General features: G+C 42.6%; 1 protein-coding gene across 1 annotated transcript; it reads left to right on the plus strand.

Annotated features, from left to right (window-relative positions):
* Positions 1-2,602: 2,602 nt before the first annotated feature.
* On the plus strand, positions 2,603-16,863 carry LOC141148294 (NTPase KAP family P-loop domain-containing protein 1-like). Its single transcript, XM_073635587.1, has 6 exons — positions 2,603-3,089; positions 3,525-3,548; positions 7,362-7,417; positions 7,516-7,647; positions 12,007-13,790; positions 14,056-16,863. Exons 3-6 carry the CDS (start codon positions 7,405-7,407, stop codon positions 14,359-14,361), a joined length of 2,235 nt encoding a protein of 744 aa, XP_073491688.1. The 5' UTR covers positions 2,603-3,089; positions 3,525-3,548; positions 7,362-7,404; the 3' UTR covers positions 14,362-16,863.
* Positions 16,864-20,750: the final 3,887 nt, after the last annotated feature.

The following is a 20,750-nucleotide window of genomic DNA, read 5'->3' on the forward strand; positions in this document are numbered from 1 at the left end:
TTTTTTTTTTCTTTTCATTAAACTTTTTTTATTTCTTTTTCTACATATATAAAAGATAAATACAGTTTTTATTCCATAATATTTTATAGAGAGTTACAATAAATGACAAAAAGTCAAATACAATAAGCTTAGTGAAAAGTCAACATTAATAACTTAATTGTTGTTTAGAAGACATATACAGTGCCCTGAAAAAGTATTCCTACCCCTTGATATTTACCACATTTTGTCATGTTAAAACCAAAAACGTAAATGTATTTTATTGGGATTGTGAAGTGGAAGGAAAATGATAAATGGTTTTCAACATTTTTTACAAATAAATATCTGAAAAGTGTGGTGTACATTTGTATTCAGTCCCCTTTTTACTTGATACCCCTAACCAAAATCTAGTGGAACCAATTGCATTCAGAAGTTACCTAATTAATAAATAGAGTCCACCTGTGTGTAATTTAATCTCAGTATAAATACAGCTGTTCTGTGAAGCCCTCAGAGGTTTGTTAGAGAACCTTAGTGAACAAACAGCATCATGAAGGCCAAGGAACACATCAGACAGGTCAGGGATAAAGTTGTGGAGAAGTTTAAACCAGGGTTAGGTTATAAAAAAATATCCCAAGCTTTGAACATCTCACGGAGCACTGTTCAATCCATCATCAGAAAATGGAAAAAAGTATGGCACAACTGCAAGCCTACCAAGACATGGCCGTCCATCTAAACTGACAGGCCGGGCAAGGAGAGCATTAATCAGAGAAGCAGCCAAGAGGCCCATGGTAACTCTGGAGGAGCTGCAGAGATCCACAGCTCAGGTGGGAGAATCTGTCCACAGGACAACTATTAGTCGTGTTCTCCACAAATCTGGTCTTTATGGAAGAATGGCAAGAAGAAAGCCATAGTTGAAAGAAATCCATAAGACGTCCCATTTACAGTTTGCAAGAAGCCATGTGGGGGACACAGCAAACATGTGGAAGAAGGTGCTCTGGTCAGATGAGACCAAAATTGAACATTTTTTTCTAAAAGCAAAACACTATGTGTGACAGAAAACTAGCACTGCACATCACCCTGAACACACCATCCCCACCGTGAAACATGGTGGTGGCAGCATCATGTTGTGGGAATGCTTTTCTTCAGCAGGGATAGGGAAGCTGGTCAGAGTTGATGGGAAGATGGATGGAGCCAAAATACAGGACAATCTTAGGCCGCGTACACACGACTGGTTTTGCAGTCGGAATAAACTTCAAAGGTTTCTCCGACAGAACTCTGACGGAATTCCATTCAAGCGGTCTTGCCTACACACGGTCAGACCAAAGTCCGACCGTCCAGAATGCGGTGACGTACAACACTTACGACGGGAAGGAAAAGGAAGTTCAATAGCCAGTAGCCAATAGCTTCCGTCTCATACTTGCTTCAGAGCATGCGTCATTTTTGGTCCATCTGAGCAGCATACAGACAATCAGTTTTCCCGATAGGAATTGGTTCCGTCGGAAATATTTAGAACATGTTCCATTTCTAGGTCCGTCAGAATTTTCGAAAAAGAAAGTCCAATGAGGCCTACACACGATCGGAATAGACGATGAAAATCTTCCGTCAGACTTTTTCTGTCTGACATTCAGCTAGTGTGTGCGTGGCTTAAGAAGAAAGCCTGTTAGAGTCTGCAAAAGACTTGAGACTGGGGTGGAGGTTTACCTCCCAGCAGGACAACGACCCTAAACATACATCCAGAGCTACAATGGAATGGTTTAGATCAAAGCATATTCCTGTATTAGAATGGCCCAGTCACAGTCCAGACCTAAATCCAATTGAGAATCTGGGGCAAGACTTGAAAATTGCTGTTCACAGACGCTCTCCATCCAATCTGACAGAGCTTGAGATATTTTGCAAAAGAAGAAGAATGGGCAAGAATGTCCCTCTCTAGATCTGGTAGAGACATCCCCAAAAAGACTTGCAGCTGTAATTGCAGTGAAAGGAGGTTCTACAAAGTATTGACTCCGGGGGGCGCCCTACAAATGTACCCCCCACACTTTTCACATATTTATTTGTAAAAAATGTTGAAAACCCTTTATCATTTTCCTTCCACTTCACAATTATGTGCCACTTTGTGTTGGTCTATCACATAAAATCCCAATAAAATACATTTACGTTTTTGGTTGTAACATGACAAAATGTGTAAAATTTCAAGGGGTATGAATACTTTTTCAAGGCACTGTATCTATGTTATACTAGTGGCAAGTGGTTAATAAAATACAATGCATTCTGTGAATGGCAGCGGCATCAAGTCAGTGATCCCCTATGATCAGTGTGCAGAAGGGAAGCCGCTCAGAACAGGAATGATTGTGATGTCACCACCCCTCCTCTCTACCAATCAGAGAACACCCTGTATTCATTAATAAAAAAAAAAAAAAATGCGATCGGTGAATGGCAGTGGTGCCAAATGAGAGGCCTATGTAACTATACAATACAGATCATACCTGGAAATCTATTTTAACTCTTTCATCTTGGGAGGGCCCCACTGTATGGGTAGTGTTTGTGTAATTCCTGGAGTTTAGCTTTAACAGATTTTACAAGTTTATATTGTACATCGTATAACCTGTTCATCATTTACTTACACAGGAGCGTGAATGACGTGTGAATATGTAGGTGTGTACTGCCTCCTAAATCTTTTTTATAAGGGTAAAGTCCGAGTCAAAGTCATGTTAACTTTAGAGTAAGTTGTACTGAAGCCTATATACTGTATACCTAATTATACCATAATCAACTGACAAACAGGCGTGGAATGAGCTCCTCTCATATGGAAAAAGCCTAAAAGGTCTAAGATCACACCAGTGCCACCAGCTGAAAAGGGAAAACAGGACCATAAATAGGATGTTTATGAGAATCCAGGACTGGCGATTTTCACCACACACTGAACTCATCTAATTTAACCTGGTCCTCTATGACCGCCTGTTGGAGGTTCCCGGCTTAGGAGAGCCTGCTGAATACCCTCAGTATCTGGTGGAGTGCTGAACCCCCCTGAGATACCTGCCTTGTCTATAGGACACCAGCCCGGGATTAGAGTTACCTGATTACCTTGGGATAAAGGCCCATTTGCTTGCTACTTGGTAAGCTTGCATTTCTTATGGTGGTCACTTTTTTGATGCGGTGGTGGATTTGTCACGAAATTACCATTTTATTCAATTTTTGTGAACATTTTAACCTTTTCTGAACACTTATTTTTATTTTTGTATTGATATCACCAAGGAGGGATCAATGTACTTCCTCCCATCAAGGGACTCTTTTATTTACATGTTTTATTTTCATGATTATTCACTTTTATGATTGTCAATCTATGTTTTTAATTTTTCCTTTTTTAGCACTTGGTTTGATATATTGGATTCTTCACCAGGTTTCATTATTGGTATATAATTATTCATTTTTATGTCAGTACACTTTCTAATTACTTTTTTCATCACATACCACTAGTGATATTCATTTATCACTCATCCTTATCCTTAGCGCTGCTACATTTCGTTTTCTTTTTCTTTTTCCCCTAATAGGTCTACCCAGGAAATATGTATCTGGTGAGTAGAAAAATGTGACCTGTTCACCTAATACATGAGTGATTAATAGAGAAAAAATGATTCAATGGTGAGAGTTCTGAAGCTGTGTTATGCCCCGTACACACGATCGGACATTGATCGGACATTCCGACAACAAAATCCATGGATTTATTCAGACGGATGTTGGCTCAAACTTGTCTTGCTTACACACGGTCACACAAAGTTATCGGAAAATGCGATCGTTCTGAACGCGGTGTCGTAAAACACGTACGTCGGGACTATAAACGGGGCAATAGCCAATAGCTTTCGTCTCTTAATTTATTCTTAGCATGCGTGGCACTTTGTGCGTTGGATTTGTGTACAGACGGTCAGAATTTCCGACAACAAGGTCCTATCACACATTTTCCGTCTGAAAATCCGACCATGTGTACAGGGCATTAGGCTCCATTCATATGGCGGTGCGATTCGTTTGCTGCTTTTAGAAGCGGCTGAACATGGCCTCTGGACGCAGCAGCATTCTGTGCCATGGCTGCATAGAAACTGGTGATTGGCTGCATCCAGAACTCTTCAGAAATGCCAAATCTGGCCGTGTCTGCACCCAGGGTCGGTCAAAGGTTCTATTTGCATGTGACTGCTCAGATGGGAGATTACACTTGAACAGCAGTGAGGTCCGCCCCAGCTGCCAGCTGCAGTGTTTGCAGACATTGTTTAATACTGCCAGCAAGAATCTACTGATTCTCATTGGTGGGTTCCCCTGGTCACTCCTATGTGCCCGTGTACATGTAGCCTCATGCAGAATGATTCACTCATTAGCACAAGAAAACCTTTTATATCTTTTTGAATGGGTCAAGTTCATTGTGTTATATATATATATAATATATATATATATATATATATATATATATATACATATACAGGAAGGACTTTAGTGGCATTTTAGCTGTGCCATTGACATGGAAATTTATAGATAGACAACTTCTATCCTCATATTGATTAGTGGTTCCAAATTAATAATAACTACTACAGTAGGGAACAGACACAAAAGATACACTCCACATCTTTCCAAATAACTGTTCTGCTTTATTATGACGCAATTAAAGGTTTTTATACACATGATTACTTAGGTATCACATTAATATTACAATTGTAACAAGGGGCGTAACATAGGCAGGCTAATTCTAATCAGGACTCGAAAGAATGGAAACATGTAATGAAAACATTATTAGTGCCGTGTGCACAGTGAGGGCAGTGTGCAATACATACAAAATAGAATACAATTACATACAGAACTTACAAATTTCCTTTACACCATAAGCAAGATAGTACCAAAAAAGTTTTTATAACAAAAATAACACGTTTTCGAATACATCATTAAAAATGAGTTTGGCATAAAAATAAGAGTTAGCAGATTGTCATGTTATCAGTCACAGAAGGTATTTTCAGGGTGGGGGGCGATGTGGTGTTTATATCCCAACATGTTTCGCCACTAAGGGCTTCCTCAGGGGATTTATTAAAAGGTCACTGTTCAAAAAAGACAAAATATGCTATACTAATATAAAGCAATACAAACTTAATCATGCAAGAAAAAAAACAGTAACAAAAATCAAATAATATTATTTATTATTATACAGGATTTATATAGCGCCGACAGTTTGCGCAGCGCTTTACAACATTAGGGCAGACAGTACAATTACAATACGGTTCGATACAGGAGGAATCGGAGGGCCCTGCTCATTAGAGCTTACAGTCTAGGAGGGAGGTTTATATTTATATTCGCCATGTCCAACCATTCAAAAGCTGACACAGACACAGTCTCCCAGTGTTGCCAACTCAGAGCCACCGAGACGATGCAGGGGACACAAAGGGTGCCGTGCGACCACAGAGGGCACACCAAGACCAAGTTACAATATATGATTAATGGTATGTTGGTTAATTAGCTCCAAAGGGTGGACACCAACAAGTATTATTAGTGGAACACCAAAACATGTAGCTTAGAGTATACTCACAAAATTGGGTGGTATTGTCTGCTGCACACAGCAGGGGGCATACATGCGAGATCCAAAGCATTGCGGCTGCAGCATTTTAACAGCCACAGGGTGGTGGTCGGGGGTGATAAATATGCAGCTCAACCATGTATTTTTATCGCTTCCCTCAATCACAAGTGTAAGAATAACCTTCAAATGGTGCTTTTTCACATCTTGTTTATAAGCTGGGCTTTCAGGCCCTTTTGAATTTTTAAAGAGCATGTCTCCATGTATGGTGCTTTGTTTATATCTATTTATAGAAAGTACGACAAATAGGAGGAAGCATTTTAATAACAGATATTGTGGCAGGCTGTATTTTGGCACAGTTGTCCCACTAGATGGCGTGCTGTGAAACTAAGCAGATTGCATTTGTTTTGTGTATTCCTTTTTTTTTTTTTTTTTGCTACTTTTATTTGATTTTTTTGTGGTGTAGCACCAAATACCTTACAAATTGTCTATTTTCCATATCGAAGGAATGTTTTTTTTAATGGGTAGTAGAAAAATACCATATTATGGCCACTAGATGAAGGTGAGGAGCATCACACACATGTAGTTGTAACATGAGAAAATGTAACAATTTTAGAGAATGCTGGAATGTTTTTTATATATATATATATATATATATATATATATATATATATATATATATGTTTAATATAATATATTTAGGGAGTCATCAGGAAATTAGAATGGTTGAGGGGACCTTAGCAGAATCTAAATAAGACATAATAATCTTTCAAAATATGATGTTTATGTGTTGCCATGTTTTTTTAGTTGTCCCCCCCCCCCCCCCTTTTTTTATTTTTTTTTTTTATTTTTGTTGTTTTTGTTGTCTTTGTTACGTAAACTTGTATAATGTATTTGTAAAATGCCATTAATGTATGCATATTTATACACTTGTATAATAATTTTCTAATAAAATGAAGATTGAGATGTATAAAGTGATATATTAAGTGGCAAAAAAAGGGGAAAAAAAAGGAAAAAAATATAATATATTTAATTGAATATAATAAATGTAATATAAACAAAGTATTTCTTTTGTAAAAAACAAAAACAAACCCAGGTGTGCAAAGAAGCGGGACCATGGAGGAAGACCATTGACTTGTGGTTTTACTGGTCCCTGACTGCCTACCTAATACCTACCATATAGATGGGGCGGCTGTTCGCACGCTGAAGCTATGATGCTTTGTGTCACAAATTTATTGCAGGATGTCAAGTTCAGAGGTTGATTCAGTACAACAGAAAAACATTCAGTAAAACAAAGCAAAGAAATTTCAAATAGAAGTGGGTCATTATTATTATTATACAGGAATTATATAACATAACCCAGTTTATGCTCCTTTTTTAATTTGCATTGAAAAGTTGTGTGTGTGTGCAGATGCAGTTCTTTAGATTTTTTGATACACACAACTCCCAGTGTATACACATACAAACAATCCCTGTTGTCCAATATGTATTTCCTATGAACGTCAGCTCCAACTAGTGGTCATAGTGCAGTATTTTCCTGAAATAGCCCGTTCAAGAAATTAAAGCATGATGGCCACTAGATGGAGCTGATGATCATAAGACATTAAATATGGGGATTATTTATGAGGACTGTGCAAATGTTCGAGACAATCAAACAACATTTTTTTATACCTTGACCCCTTAGTGTAAATAAATAAATAATATTTTTCTTTTGACAGAAAATGGGATTGGGAGAATGTTAGAGGATGGAGGAGACAGAAGAGTACTATGCTACTTGCCATGAACTTTGGTCTTGATATAATTGTCTGGTCATAATAACAGAAAGGTTTGCTGGTTTTCACAGGTATAAGGATCTCCGGTGAAGCTGGACATTACTAGGTGATGATATGGTGTGTCCTAGTAAGTAATGTATAATGTTCTTATTGGGATATGTTTACCGTTCTGTCTCCCTGACTGCCACCTTCCATTCCTTATACTTATTTACTGTGTTTTTATAGGATTCAAAACCAAGGACGATGTCTACTGCTTTTCTCTGGCCAAGGCACTATATTATGTGGTTTCTCCGGTGACAGTGGGATTTTATGCTCCATGGGGTAGACGCAAGGACCTTCTACTCAACAAGATTGAAAGTAAGTATCAGAACAATTTAGGAACATATTGTATTCAACCTATTTTATTCAGAAAGGCCCCATGTACATCTCTCAGTTGTCCCGTTATGGAGGACTACAAAGGGCCTGTTAAAATGAGCATGAATAAAATGTGTGTGGTTCTGTGTGAATTGAAAGCATGGCTGAATGGGCAACTCCAGGCAGTATGTAAAAGTTAATTAAATCATATCCCAGAAACACTACATTGGCATAACATGTGGCCATATGGCTGCTATGGGACCTGAGGGTGGGAAGGGGCCCCATTATAGAGTTTGATGAGGCAACATGGTATTTCAGTGTGCATATATTATAAATAACATAGATCCAGTGTTGTGTCATTATCCCGATCCACTGAAGTCAGATAGATCATCAGATTGTATTTCATACTGTCCCTAGTCTCACATATCCCTTGCTCCCCCCCCCCCTCAGTTGTGAGTAGATTTATTGTTATCAGGAATTCGGGCCACCTTGGTCAGCACTGATATTATCTTGTATGCCTAACACAGTCTTCCTGAGTGTCAGGAGTGTGTAACGCTCATGCTCCTCATTCCAGCATCCTGGTTTTGGCTGTGGCATTCTCCTTGTCTGTGTGTCCACCTGCAAGGTGATTGATGTGGCCAGTCTCTGGGTGGAGACCAAACCTGATTTAGGCCAGCCAAGCCTGCAGTCTCATGCTTGCGATATTGCATTTGTAACACATGCTCTCTGTTTCTCTGCCTGCCTTTTGACTACAGATTGACCCTGACTATTCTGAACCTTGCCTGCCTCGTACCTGGACTTTCATTGAACCACTCTACCTGTCTGCCAGTGACAAGTACCCATTTTCTTTGCTCAGTTCACACCTGCCCCAGTGTGGTGGCCAGGCACTATAGCATTGTACATAAGTCCTGGGGGCAGGACTTATACACAAGTACTAGTAGGCTTCCCTTATGGGAAAGTGGGCTGCTATAGGTGAAGAACACAGAAGCTAACTATAGTGTGTCAGGTCACCTGAGACCAGGTGACAGATGCACTCCGTAGGAGCCGGAAGTGCACCACTAAGATAGTGGACCCTGGGACTGACTGCTGCGGATAGTACCCAGGGAGGTTCAGGAAGCAGGTCTACTAGATCACCAACACAGATCCCTGTGGGAGCTAGAGCATAGATTCCCCAGGGCACGGAGTCTAAGAGCCAGCAGGTGTTCACCAGAGCCTTTAGTGGTGAGGATGGACTGCGCTGCAGTCTGGCTCCAGGTTGCGGCCCCCAGGGTCTCACAGCTCACGCTCACAGTAGACTACAGGAGATAGAGGAAGAAGCAGGCTGGAACAACAAGGATAGTAAAGGGATAAGGCAAAGGTCAGGGCGACTAGCAGACAGGGACAACAGAATACACGCCAAAGGTTCAGGGTCACAGGCAAACAGGGATAGTCGGGACACGCCAAAAGGTCAGGATCACGAGCAAACATGAATAGTCGAGAACATGCCAGGGTCGATAACAGAGACAAACGTAGAGCACACGGCAAGCAGTAAACCAAATACAAATGAATACACAATGGTTGATCAACACCTCTAGCTTGCAGTGCACAGGTTAATATAGGATTCCCTGATAGGGCCTGGGGTGGAGCCATGCTTAGAGGAGAGGTTATAAAAATAGCCAGGTGAGAGTGACTGGCCTCTTAGTCTGAACACATGAGATGAGGTAAGCTGACAGAGAAAGATTACTGCATAACCATGACATAGTGTCTGACCCCCTGCATTAGGGGTAAGCATGACACTGATCCCAAAAAGTCCCAGTGTGTCTCCTCAGCTAAAAACTGATAAGATGTTGGAGGTTTGTACTTTGCAAAAAAAAGAAGTTTGTATCAGGGAGGGTTATAAAGAAATTGTGCAAAGGAGAACTAACAACTGTGTAATAATATAAAATTTAAATAATAATAATAATAATAATAATATATACTTTATGTACTTTTTCATTTCTTTTTGCTGATCTTTAAACCTCAGAGTTCAGCGCTTGAAGGTTAAAATGATATTAAATTCTCAGGTTTTTTTAAGCAATTTCAGCAGCTGATTTCTTTAATCCTTGACTATATTCCAGGTTAAGCTGGTGCCATCACCACAGCCCAGGTTCCCTGTTTTAGTCCCCTTTCTTCTGCAGTATCCTATGGAGATACCCTTGCACAGGGCTGCTGATAGGGGGGGACCACCAGCCCTCCTGTAGGGGGCCCGGGAACACACGGGGCCCGAACAGCAGGAGGATCGGTGGAGCAGAGAATGAAGAATGACAGCGTCTCTCATCCAGCAACTCAAAGCCAGTTTCTCCCCCTCTCCCTCCCGCCGGCTTTCAGCTGCTAGGTGAGAGACACAGAGGGCCCGAATTTAGGGGGTGCTGGGGTGGGTTTTTGTGCCAACCCATGTTTCAGTTCTGCCCCTATGGCTGTTTACCACTGAGCTCCTTCTCCCCGTCCCCACCGCTGCCAGCACTCACAGCCAGGATGAGGAGACGGCAGACTGGAGGCTGGAGCGGTGAGAGATGAAGAGCCAGGAGGAGGTGTGCTGTGTTGTGCTCTCACCTCCTGTCAGAAGAGTGCTGGCCTATACAGTGCAGGAGACTGGATCACTGTTATGCCTTGTACACATGATTGGACATTCCGACAACAAAATCCATCGCATTTTTTCTGACAGATGTTGGCTCAGACTTGTCTTGCATACACACAGTTGCACAAAGTTGGTAGGAAATTCCCAACGACAAGAACGCGGTGACGTACAACACGTACGGCGAGCCGAGAAAAAATGAAGTTCAAAAGCCAGTGCTGCTCTTCTGCTTGATTTCGAGCATGCATGGCACTTTGTGTGTCGGAATTGTCTACACACAATCGGAATTTACGCGATTGGATTTTGTTGTCGGAAAATTTTATAGCCAGCTCTCAAACTTTGTGTGTTGGAAATTCCAATGGAAAAAGTCACACACAGTCGGAATTTCCGACAACAAGCTCCGATCGCACATTTTCTGTCGGAAAGTCCGATCGTGTTTACAGGGCATTACTGTAGATCGCATTGCACTGTACACACACACCACCCCCTATCTCCTCCACGGGCTCCTCACCTCCCGACAGCAGCAAATGAGAATAGGGGGCGGTGTGTGTTTGTGTACAGTACAATGCAATCTACAGTAAGAGTGAGAGTGAGTAGGGAGGAAGAACGTGTGCTGGGAAGGGCAATTTATAGGGGGTTGTGCTAGGAGGAGGGGTTTGTGGAAATTTGTCCTAGGAGGGGGATTGAAGAAAAAAGATTTGTGCTGGGAGGGGAGATGGGGGATTTTGAGCCAGGAGGTGGTGGGGCAATTTGGGCTAATAGGAAGGATTAGGGGGGATTTGTGCTGAGAGGGGGAATCTGGGGGAGAAGATTTGTGCTAGGATAGAAAGTTTGAGAAGAAAGAGGATGTGCTAGGTGGGTGATTTTTTGGGGGGTGAGGGAGATTTGTGTGCTAGGAAGGGAATTTTCATTTTGAAATTTTTGCACGGAGGGGGGGGGCATGATTTCTAAAAGCGGCCCTGCCCTTGCATGCAGGGACTAGAGTTGTATCTCCCTACACATCCCATAGCCTAGGATGGAAAGCCCCCTTATGATCCTGCTCCCGTCGCTGGATCGTAGGGGGGCTCAGGTAAATATTAGGGGGGCTAGAGGAGGGTTGCTGCACACAGAAGGTTTTCACCTTCATGCATAGAATGCATGAAGGTAAAGAACCTTGTGTCTTTACGACCACTTTAAAGGAAAATATGCAATATGTAGACTGCCATTACCTTCCTATTTGTAAAATGCTAGTGGCCTGGCTATCATGACAGTCTTATAGCTTCAACTTTTATAGTCACCAGCCCAGAGCAATTATGCAAATCTGGGGCTGAGTTGCTTCCCCACCCTCTGTGTACTCATATTTCTCACAAACCTCACCTCGGCACGGATCCTACCTGGCAATAAAGGCAGCTTCTCTTTCCCATCTTTCCCATCTCTGGTCAAGTGATTAAGTGATATCTCCCATGACAGGGGTAAGCAGAAAATGGGACAGCTGGACCTCATTCCCCAAGAGCTGTTCGCAGTAGTTGCTCTCCTCTCCATGCTGGCCACATTAGGCTGCAGCTACTGGAGGAAAGAGAGTGTAGAATCCCCATCCAGCAGTTATCATGGCCTTTGCTCTGCCTGATAGGAGTGATGCTGCCATCACAGAGTGTCAGATAGTTCCTAGCAATGCCCCACACATAAAAAACACTGAACCTGGGCCAGTCCCACCTGCCACACCTTGTCCCAACCTAAATACATATTCAGCTCTATTTACTTATACTTCATTCTCATGGTTTGGTTTGCAGCATATCTATGTTTGGAATCATCAAAGAAAGAACAGGATGAAGTTGCAAGGACCAGGCAGAGAATAAGAAAATGCATAGGAAAAGATCTCATCAAACTCATCTTCCTTATGATATTTTACCATCCCGTCTTAACAGAAAAGCACAAAGAACGAGAGAACATACATTTTATCTTCATTCGTTTCAGTGCATGGGAATATGCAGGCAGTGACCATCTCTGGGCTGGTCTTGTTACCACCCTCTGTGATGGTATTGAGAACCACTTTGGACTGATTCCCATAAGTGTCTATCGAGCTGTAAGCGGGAAAACTCAAATTATTGATGCACCACTCAAACAAGAATGGGTTAGTAAGAGGTTCTTATGTCTCCCACTCTGGACTGTTACCATTTTAGTCATCTTGATTGATATTGGCGTTGGTGCTTTGTTTATTATATATGGCTTTCCATTAGGTGACCCAATTGGAAATATGTTGGCTATTGCTGAAAGCGTTGGGGCAGCTGTGATTGGCATATCTGCAGTAGGGATATTAAGAGAGGTTATTGTGACCATTACGAACACAATTATCACCCAAAAGGGTGTGGTGCAGAAAAAGATGAACCGGACAGACATGAGTTCCCAGCTGGGCTTCATGAGTGATGTAAAACATGAGGTTCAGATCATCACCCAGTACCTCCAACTCATGGAAATCTTCCAACGGCAGAAAATTAAAGTAGTTTTAGAGATCACAAACCTGGACAGTTGCATGCCAGGAAAAGTAGTAGGAGTCTTAAATGCCATGAATATTCTACTCTCCGATCCCAGTGCCCCATTTATCTCTATTCTAGCGGTAGACCCTAGGATCATTGTGGAATGTGTAGAAAGCTCACGATTGATGAAAGGCATGGCAAACAATGGTTATCAGTTCTTAAACCGTATTATAACTCTGCCTTTTTGCATTCCCAAAATGGACCGTGATACTAAGTGTTTCTTGATGAAAAAGATAATTAAAGGACCAGGTAAGCTGAAAAGAGAAACAGAAGAAGCAAATGTTACAGAAAGTTTATTAGAGGTATCAGATGAGAAAGAACAACTCCTTCAACCACAAAGTACCTATAAAAATGGTTTTGGAGTCCAGGACTTTCCCTTGAACATCAGATGCTCTAGAGAACTAGGACAACCTAGCAACTTTAGTGCAGATAAAGGACCAAAGACCAAAACCTTAATAAATGACACCTTCAAATACCTCTTTGATGAAAACATGAAAGACTATACCACAGACAACGTTGTCCACATCAACAGGATAGTAAACACTCTCGCTATAACAATTAGACTTATGGTCAGAGAAGTGCCAAGGACTAAGATTAGGCCTCACAAAGTAACAGAATGGGTACTTCTGGCAACTCAATGGCCCTGTCGGCTCAGCTGGATATTACAGTGCATTGAAGACGAACAACAGAAGAGGTGCCTTGATCAAACCGATGCGACAGGAGAATCTTCTATCTACGCTCAAACATTCCTTTGGGATGTTTTTGAGAAGTCTTTGGAAGAGTTAGATGCCATAAAAACAAATCTCAAACAACTTCTGGAGTTGGATGGAAACCCAGAGATTTTCCACAAACTATTGTATGGAAATTTTACTGTAGCAGATGCCAACTTTTTTTTGCCATTCACTGTCAATTTGGACCAGTCCATCAAAAGACAGATGGAACTTTTACGAGGCAGTAACAACATGTGGGAAGCCAAGAAGAGTCAGAGACTGACCATGTTGACTTTACTGAACATGAGTGTAGATGACGTTTGTAAAGAGGTAAGTGTATTCTGTTTCATACTATCCTTGCATACCAATTACTGTTTATGTGCTGATTTTTAAAAATGACTCTTTCTACAAATTGCCTTATTGAACAGATCCAGTGGTGTCAGATGGAGTTAGAAAAGTTATTTTTCAAATAAGAAATACCTGTATTATTATCATACTACATGTCAAAGTCATTTTATGCATTTCCCATGCACATCCATCCTCACTCTTCAATTTATATTTATGAACCACAACCTCTTTTTTTTTTTATTTCCAGATGAGTAAACTAGGTTTCCAGGAGGAGAACCTCCAACTGTATCGACAGAAGATAAGAGACAACAACCTGAATGGCAGAGCCCTGGTCTATAGTGATAATAATGAAATAAAAGATGTTTTATGTATGGGTTTAGGAGACTGGACACTCTTCAGTGTATACTTCTTAGGAGTACTTCCACCACCTCCTGCTGCCCCTATAACAGTCCCTGCTTTTGGCAAGCAAGAATTACAAACATTTGGTATTGGATCAAATGAGAATATCTTAAAAAAAAGAAAAATTTCTTTGTCAAATGAAGATCTTTCCTAAAACACCTGCACATACTGTATACTATATGGCCAAACATTTGTCAGAACCTGACCATTACACCTTTTTAAGCTTGTTGGACATATCATTCCCAAACCGTGGGCATTAATATATAGGGCTCGCTGTCCCCTTTGCAGCTATAATCCACTCTTCTAGGAAAGCTTCCTCAAGATTTTGGAGTATGTCTGTAGAATCTGTGTTCTTTTAGCCGGAAAAGCATTTGTGAGGTTGGGCACTGATGGTGAGCAAGAAGACCAAGCTTGTATTCAGTGGTCTAATTTATCCAAAAGCATTTTAGTAGGGTTGAGGTCAGGGCTCTATGTAGGCTACCCAAGTTGCTCCATACCAAAGTCATCAAACCATGTCTTTATGGAGATGACCTTGTGTAAAAGGGCAAGCTAATGCTGGAACAGAAAAGAGACTTCCTTAAACTGTTGCCACAGGTTTGGAAACCTCATTATATGCTGCATCATTAACAGTATACTTCACTGAAGACTCCTGAACCCAATTATTTCAAGGGGTGCCTACATGCTTTTGGCCATGTAGTGTAGCGGATCCTACAATTCATTGCCACTGTTCTCATCCCTCATGTTTTCTTCATGAGCATCCAGTAACACTGACAATAATGGAATGAATCTCATCAGGCATTGTGAGTGCAGTTGTATAGCTAAGACCAAGGCGCAGATGCAAATTATGAACTTCATGACACATTCACACTTTCAAGAACACCTTCAATATTCATAATGTCCTCACACTGCATTAATTGTCCAAGGAGCTTTTCAAACTCGTAAATGCATCAAGTTGATGACCTGTGTGAGAAAACACTAATGATTTCTGAATCAAGGATAGTGATGGCTCCCAAGCTATTAAGAGCTTTGAATTGAATGCTACTTTATTATCCCTTTAGTTTCAACATTCCAAGACAGGGTTGTTCGCTCTCCCTATTGTTATTTGCACTAGCAATTGAATCCTTAGCTGTGGCTATCCGACCCCATCCTAATACTCATGGTATATGTTGTGGACAACAAGAGCATAAATGTGCCTTGTTTGCTGACGATGTTCTTATGTACATCGCTAACCCTCATATTACTTTACCTAACCTGCTGACCTTGTTACACCAATTCTTTCAGCTCTCTGGGCTTTCCTTGAATACAAAAAAAGGCCATATTTCTTTGCCCCCCTCAGCGGTAATGACTTTACAGAGTATTTATAATTTTCAATGGGCATAAACTTCCCTTCCATATTTAGGTTTCCTATTGACCTTCGATCTACACTCTTTACCAGGATAATTATCCTCCACTCTTTCGCCGACTTCAGGAAGATCTTCATTGTTGGGCAGATTATTCTACACCTTGGTTTGGCAGAATCAACTCTCTTAAAATTACATTTTTACCCAGGATACTTTTTTATTTTAGGACCTTACCGATTGCAGTCCCAAGGGGAGATTTACAGTGGTTACAGTCAGAAATTCTCCGCTTTATCTGGGGTAGCAAAAAACCCTGAATGAATAAATTAACGTTGTATGTCTCAAAACTGCGTGGTGGGCTTGGCCTCCCTAATTTACAGACTTATTATCAAGCCACTCAAACAGCTCAGCTCTCCTATACAACTGCTAAGGGGTCTACACCCCTCTGGTTCTCAATTGAGGCTCTTTCTTGCCATCCTTTTGCCATTGGTTCCCTAATGTGGCTTCCTAGCAGTCTTCGACCCCCTATATGGTGTACCCTTCTCATTCACTAGCTGTCTGGGATGGACTATGACATTGTAAATCCCTGTCATCTCCACATACCCTGCTAGCCCCCATGTTCTGAAATCCCGAGTTTTACTAAAGACTGACTCCAACATCATTTCAATGGTGGCTTAACAAGGGACGTTTCTAGGATAGGAGACTATCTTAGCGGAGATCAATCGTACACCTTGCAATATTTTAAGGAGACATTACAGATGCCCTCTTGTGAGATATTCAGGTATAGCCAGCTTATTTCTTTTGTACTATCTAAATTTAATTTGTTAAGTGGACCCCTTCCACTTACAACTTTTGAATTATCTTGTCAAATGAAAGGCCTCTTCCAGGGACAGGTATCTATGATGTGTGCTACTCTTACGGATCCAACCACTAAGCTTCCTTACATGAATCAATGGGAATGGGACTTGAATACCACTTTGGAAATATCTGACTGGCAAGACATTGCCTATATTTTATCCAAGGTATCTTTTAACACAACTCTAATTGAAGCAAACTACAAAACACTCCTACATTGGTATTTGGTCCCAATCAGAGTTGCGAAGATGCACTCATCGGCATCCCCCACTTGCTTTAGATACTGTGGCCAGATGGGTACGATGTATCCTGTTTGGTGGCAGTGTCCTGTAGTCATTAGATTTTGGATTAAAATATTTAATCTGGTGTATTCAGTGATAGGGGTTAACATCTGTAGATCCTCAGAACCGGCGCTCTTTCAAAAATGTCCTGAGGAAGTTCCTAAAAAAAACAGTGAAACTAATTACATATACAGTATGTTTTTGGCAGCAAGAATAACTATAGCTAAATATTGGAAGCAGTCAATAGTTCCCCTTGATTATGAGAAAAAAAAAAACGTAATTGGATCATGGTTAATGACAGACTCACCTGTGTCCTCTGCAATTCTACTAGGAAATTTGATGCGGCATGGGATCCATGGATACAATACCTATCTGTACCTTAATGAGTCTCTGGTTGGCCCTCTTTCTCCTTTTCTTTCTTCCTTTTCCTTTCTTCTTTTCTTGATTCATTCTTTTTCTCTTTTTCCCCCAGTTATATACTTTTCTAGGTTCTCTTTATTTGATGTAAATATGGTTTATACTTGTCGCCCTTTTGAAGGAAACACATTTTGTATTTGCGATAACTTGAATACTTATTTGCACTATTGTTCTAAAAATGTGCCTTGTACAACACTATCTTGTTACTTTAATAAAAATAATTGAAATAAATAACGGCATATACAGTATGAATTTTAAAAAATTAAAATAAATAAAGTATAAGCAAATTTCATTTATAGAGTGCTATAATGCAAATCTTATGCAAGGTGATTTTTTTTTTTTTTTTTTTTACACAATTGTGCCAGGACCTGGGGAAGAAGAGAATTTTCTTGTACTTTTCTACTGTAGTGGGCATGGCAGTCAGGGATAGGTTTAAAGTGGTTTTAGACCCTTTCATACACCCAGTGAAGTGACCAGCCTCAGGGTGATACAAATCCTCCTACATAAGTTGCACTGGTTTATCTGCAGTCTTCTCTTCTTTACATCCATTCAAAAAGGCAGGGGGTGGGGATCTGATCGCACACTGCACTGCATAATTTACTGTAGGAGTAGAGACAGGTCCCCATTGTTATGGCACCACATCCATATCAAACTTTGAAGAGAAAAAAGGGAGCAAGGAAGACCTTTAAAGGTTGCCATAAATAACCCCAAAAACAAGAAAATACAAAAAGTTTAAAAATATCATAAAATCATAAAAAGTGAGAGATCATAAAAATATGTACATATTGCAAGGAATTGTCTTGCCTACATTTCTCAACTGACTAGATATAGCACTCTATGTGTAGAATGACCTGTACCAAAGAGCCCCATCAACCTAATGCATGCATAAGTAGAGGTCTTCACTGAAAGGGCCAGGTTCAGGAATCTGTATATCATCACAAATATGTATCTCTATGCATTTCATCATATGGTTTCTTCAGGGGATTCTATTAATTTGTATATAGAGTTGCGGAATTAAATCGCCCCCTCGATATACTGTTTACTGCCCCCACTACATACCGCTCACTGCCCCACTACATACCGCTCATTGCCCCCACTACATACCGCTCACTGCCCCCACTACATACCGCTCACTGCCCCCACTACATACCGCTCACTGCCCCCACTAAATACAGATCACTGCCCCCACTACATACCGCTCACTGTCTCCCACATACCGCTCACTGCCCCAATACATACCGCTCAATGTCCCCCACTACATACCGCTCACTGCCCCAATACATATCCCTCACTGCTCCCACTACTTACTGCTCACTGCCCCCACTACATACCGCTCACTGCCTCCACTACATACCGCTCACTGTCCCCACTACATACCGCTCACTGCCCCCACTACATACCGCTCACTGTCCCCACTACATACCGCTCACTGTCCCCACTACATACCGCTCACTGCCCCACCACATACCGCTCACTGCCCCCACTACATACCGCTCACTGCCCCACTACATACCGCTCACTGCCTCCACTACAGACTGCCCCCACTACATACTGCTCACTGCCCCCACTACATATTGCCCCCACTACATACTGCTCACTGCCTCCACTACATACCGCTCACTGCCCCAATACATATCGCTCACTGCCCTCACTATATACTGCTCACTACCCCCACTACATACCACTCACTGCCCCCACTACATACCGCTCACTGCCTCCACTACATACTGCCCCCACTACATACCGCTCACTGCCCCCAATACATACTGCTCACTGTCCCCCACTACATACCGCTCACTGCCTTCACTACATACCGCTTACTGCCCCCACTACATACTGCTCACTGTCCCCCCACTACATACCGCTCACTGTCCCCAATACATATCGCTCACTGCCCCCACTACATATCGCTGACTGCCTTCACTACATACTGCTCACTGCCCCCACTACATACCGCTCACTGTCGTCCCACTACATATCGCTCACTGCCCCAATACATATCGCTCACTGCCCCCACTACATACCGCTCACTGTCCCCCACTACGTACCGCTCACTGTCCCCCACTACATACCGCTCACTGCCCCAATACATATCACTCACTGCCCCCAATGCATACCGCTCATTGCCCCCACTACATACCGGTCACTGTCCCCCACTACATACTGCTCACTGCCCCCAATACATACCGCTCACTGCCTCCACAACACTACATACCACTCACTGCCCTACTACATGCCGCTCACTGCCCCCACTACATACCGCTCACTGTCCCCTCACTACATACCGCTCACTGTCCCCAATACATATCGCTCACTGCCTTCACTACATACCGCTCACTGCCCCCACTACATACCGCTCACTGTCCCCCCACTACATACCGCTCACTGTCCCCCCACTACATACCGCTCACTGTCCCCAATACATATCGCTCACTGCCCCCACTACATACCGCTGACTGCCTTCACTACATACTGCTCACTGCCCCCACTACATACCGCTCACTGTCCCCCCACTACATATCGCTCACTGCCCCAATACATATCGCTCACTGCCCCCACTACATACCGCTCACTGTCCCCCACTACGTACCGCTCACTGTCCCCCACTACATACCGCTCACTGCCCCAATACATATCACTCACTGCCCCCAATGCATACCGCTCATTGCCCCCACTACATACCGGTCACTGTCCCCCACTACATACTGCTCACTGCCCCCAATACATACCGCTCACTGTCTCCACAACACTACATACCACTCACTGCCCTACTACATGCCGCTCACTGCCCCCACTACATACCGCTCACTGCCTCCACTACATACTGCCTCCACTACATACCGCTCACTACCCCCACTACATACCGCTCACTGCCCCCAATACATACCGCTCACTGCCCCCACTACATACCGCTCACTGTCCTCCACTACATACCGCTCACTGCCCCAATACATACCGTTCACTGCCCCGATACATACCGTTCACTGCCCCCACTATATACCGCTCACTGTCCCTCACTACATACCGCTCACTGCCCCAATACATATTGCTCACTGCCCCCACTACATACCATTCACTGTCCACACTACATACTGCTCACTGTCCCCAATACATACAGCTCACTGCCCCCACTACATACCGCTCACTGCCTCCACTACACTACATACTGCTCACTGCCCCCACAACATATCACTCAATGCCCCCACTACATAGGGCTCACTGCCCTACTACGTACCGCTCACTGCCCCCACTACATACTGTCCCTACTACATACCGCTCACTGCCTCCACTACATACCGCTCACTGCCCCCACTACATACCGCTCACTGCCCCCACTACATACCACTCACTGCCCCCACTACATACCGCTCACTGCCTCCACTACACTACATACTGCTCACTGCCCCCACAACATATCGCTCACTGCCCCACTACATACCGCTCACTGCCCCACTACATACCGCTCACTGCCCCCTCTACATACTGTCCCCACTACATACCGCTCACTGCCCCCACTACATACCGCTCACTGCCTCCACTACATACCGCTCACTGCCTCCACTACATACCGCTCACTGCCTCCACTACAGACTGCCCCCACTACATACTGCTCACTGCCCCCACTACATATTGTCCCCACTACATACTGCTCA

The sequence above is a fragment of the Aquarana catesbeiana genome, linkage group LG06 (genome assembly GCF_042186555.1).
Source record: "Aquarana catesbeiana isolate 2022-GZ linkage group LG06, ASM4218655v1, whole genome shotgun sequence".
Classification (NCBI taxonomy): domain Eukaryota; kingdom Metazoa; phylum Chordata; class Amphibia; order Anura; family Ranidae; genus Aquarana; species Aquarana catesbeiana.

Coding starts and splice junctions, on each gene's coding strand:
- LOC141148294 (XM_073635587.1), top strand. Junction 7,648..12,006: donor TCTACTCAACAAGATTGAAA/GTAAGTATCAGA, acceptor TTTGGTTTGCAG/CATATCTATGTTTGGAATCA. Junction 13,791..14,055: donor TAGATGACGTTTGTAAAGAG/GTAAGTGTATTC, acceptor TTTTATTTCCAG/ATGAGTAAACTAGGTTTCCA.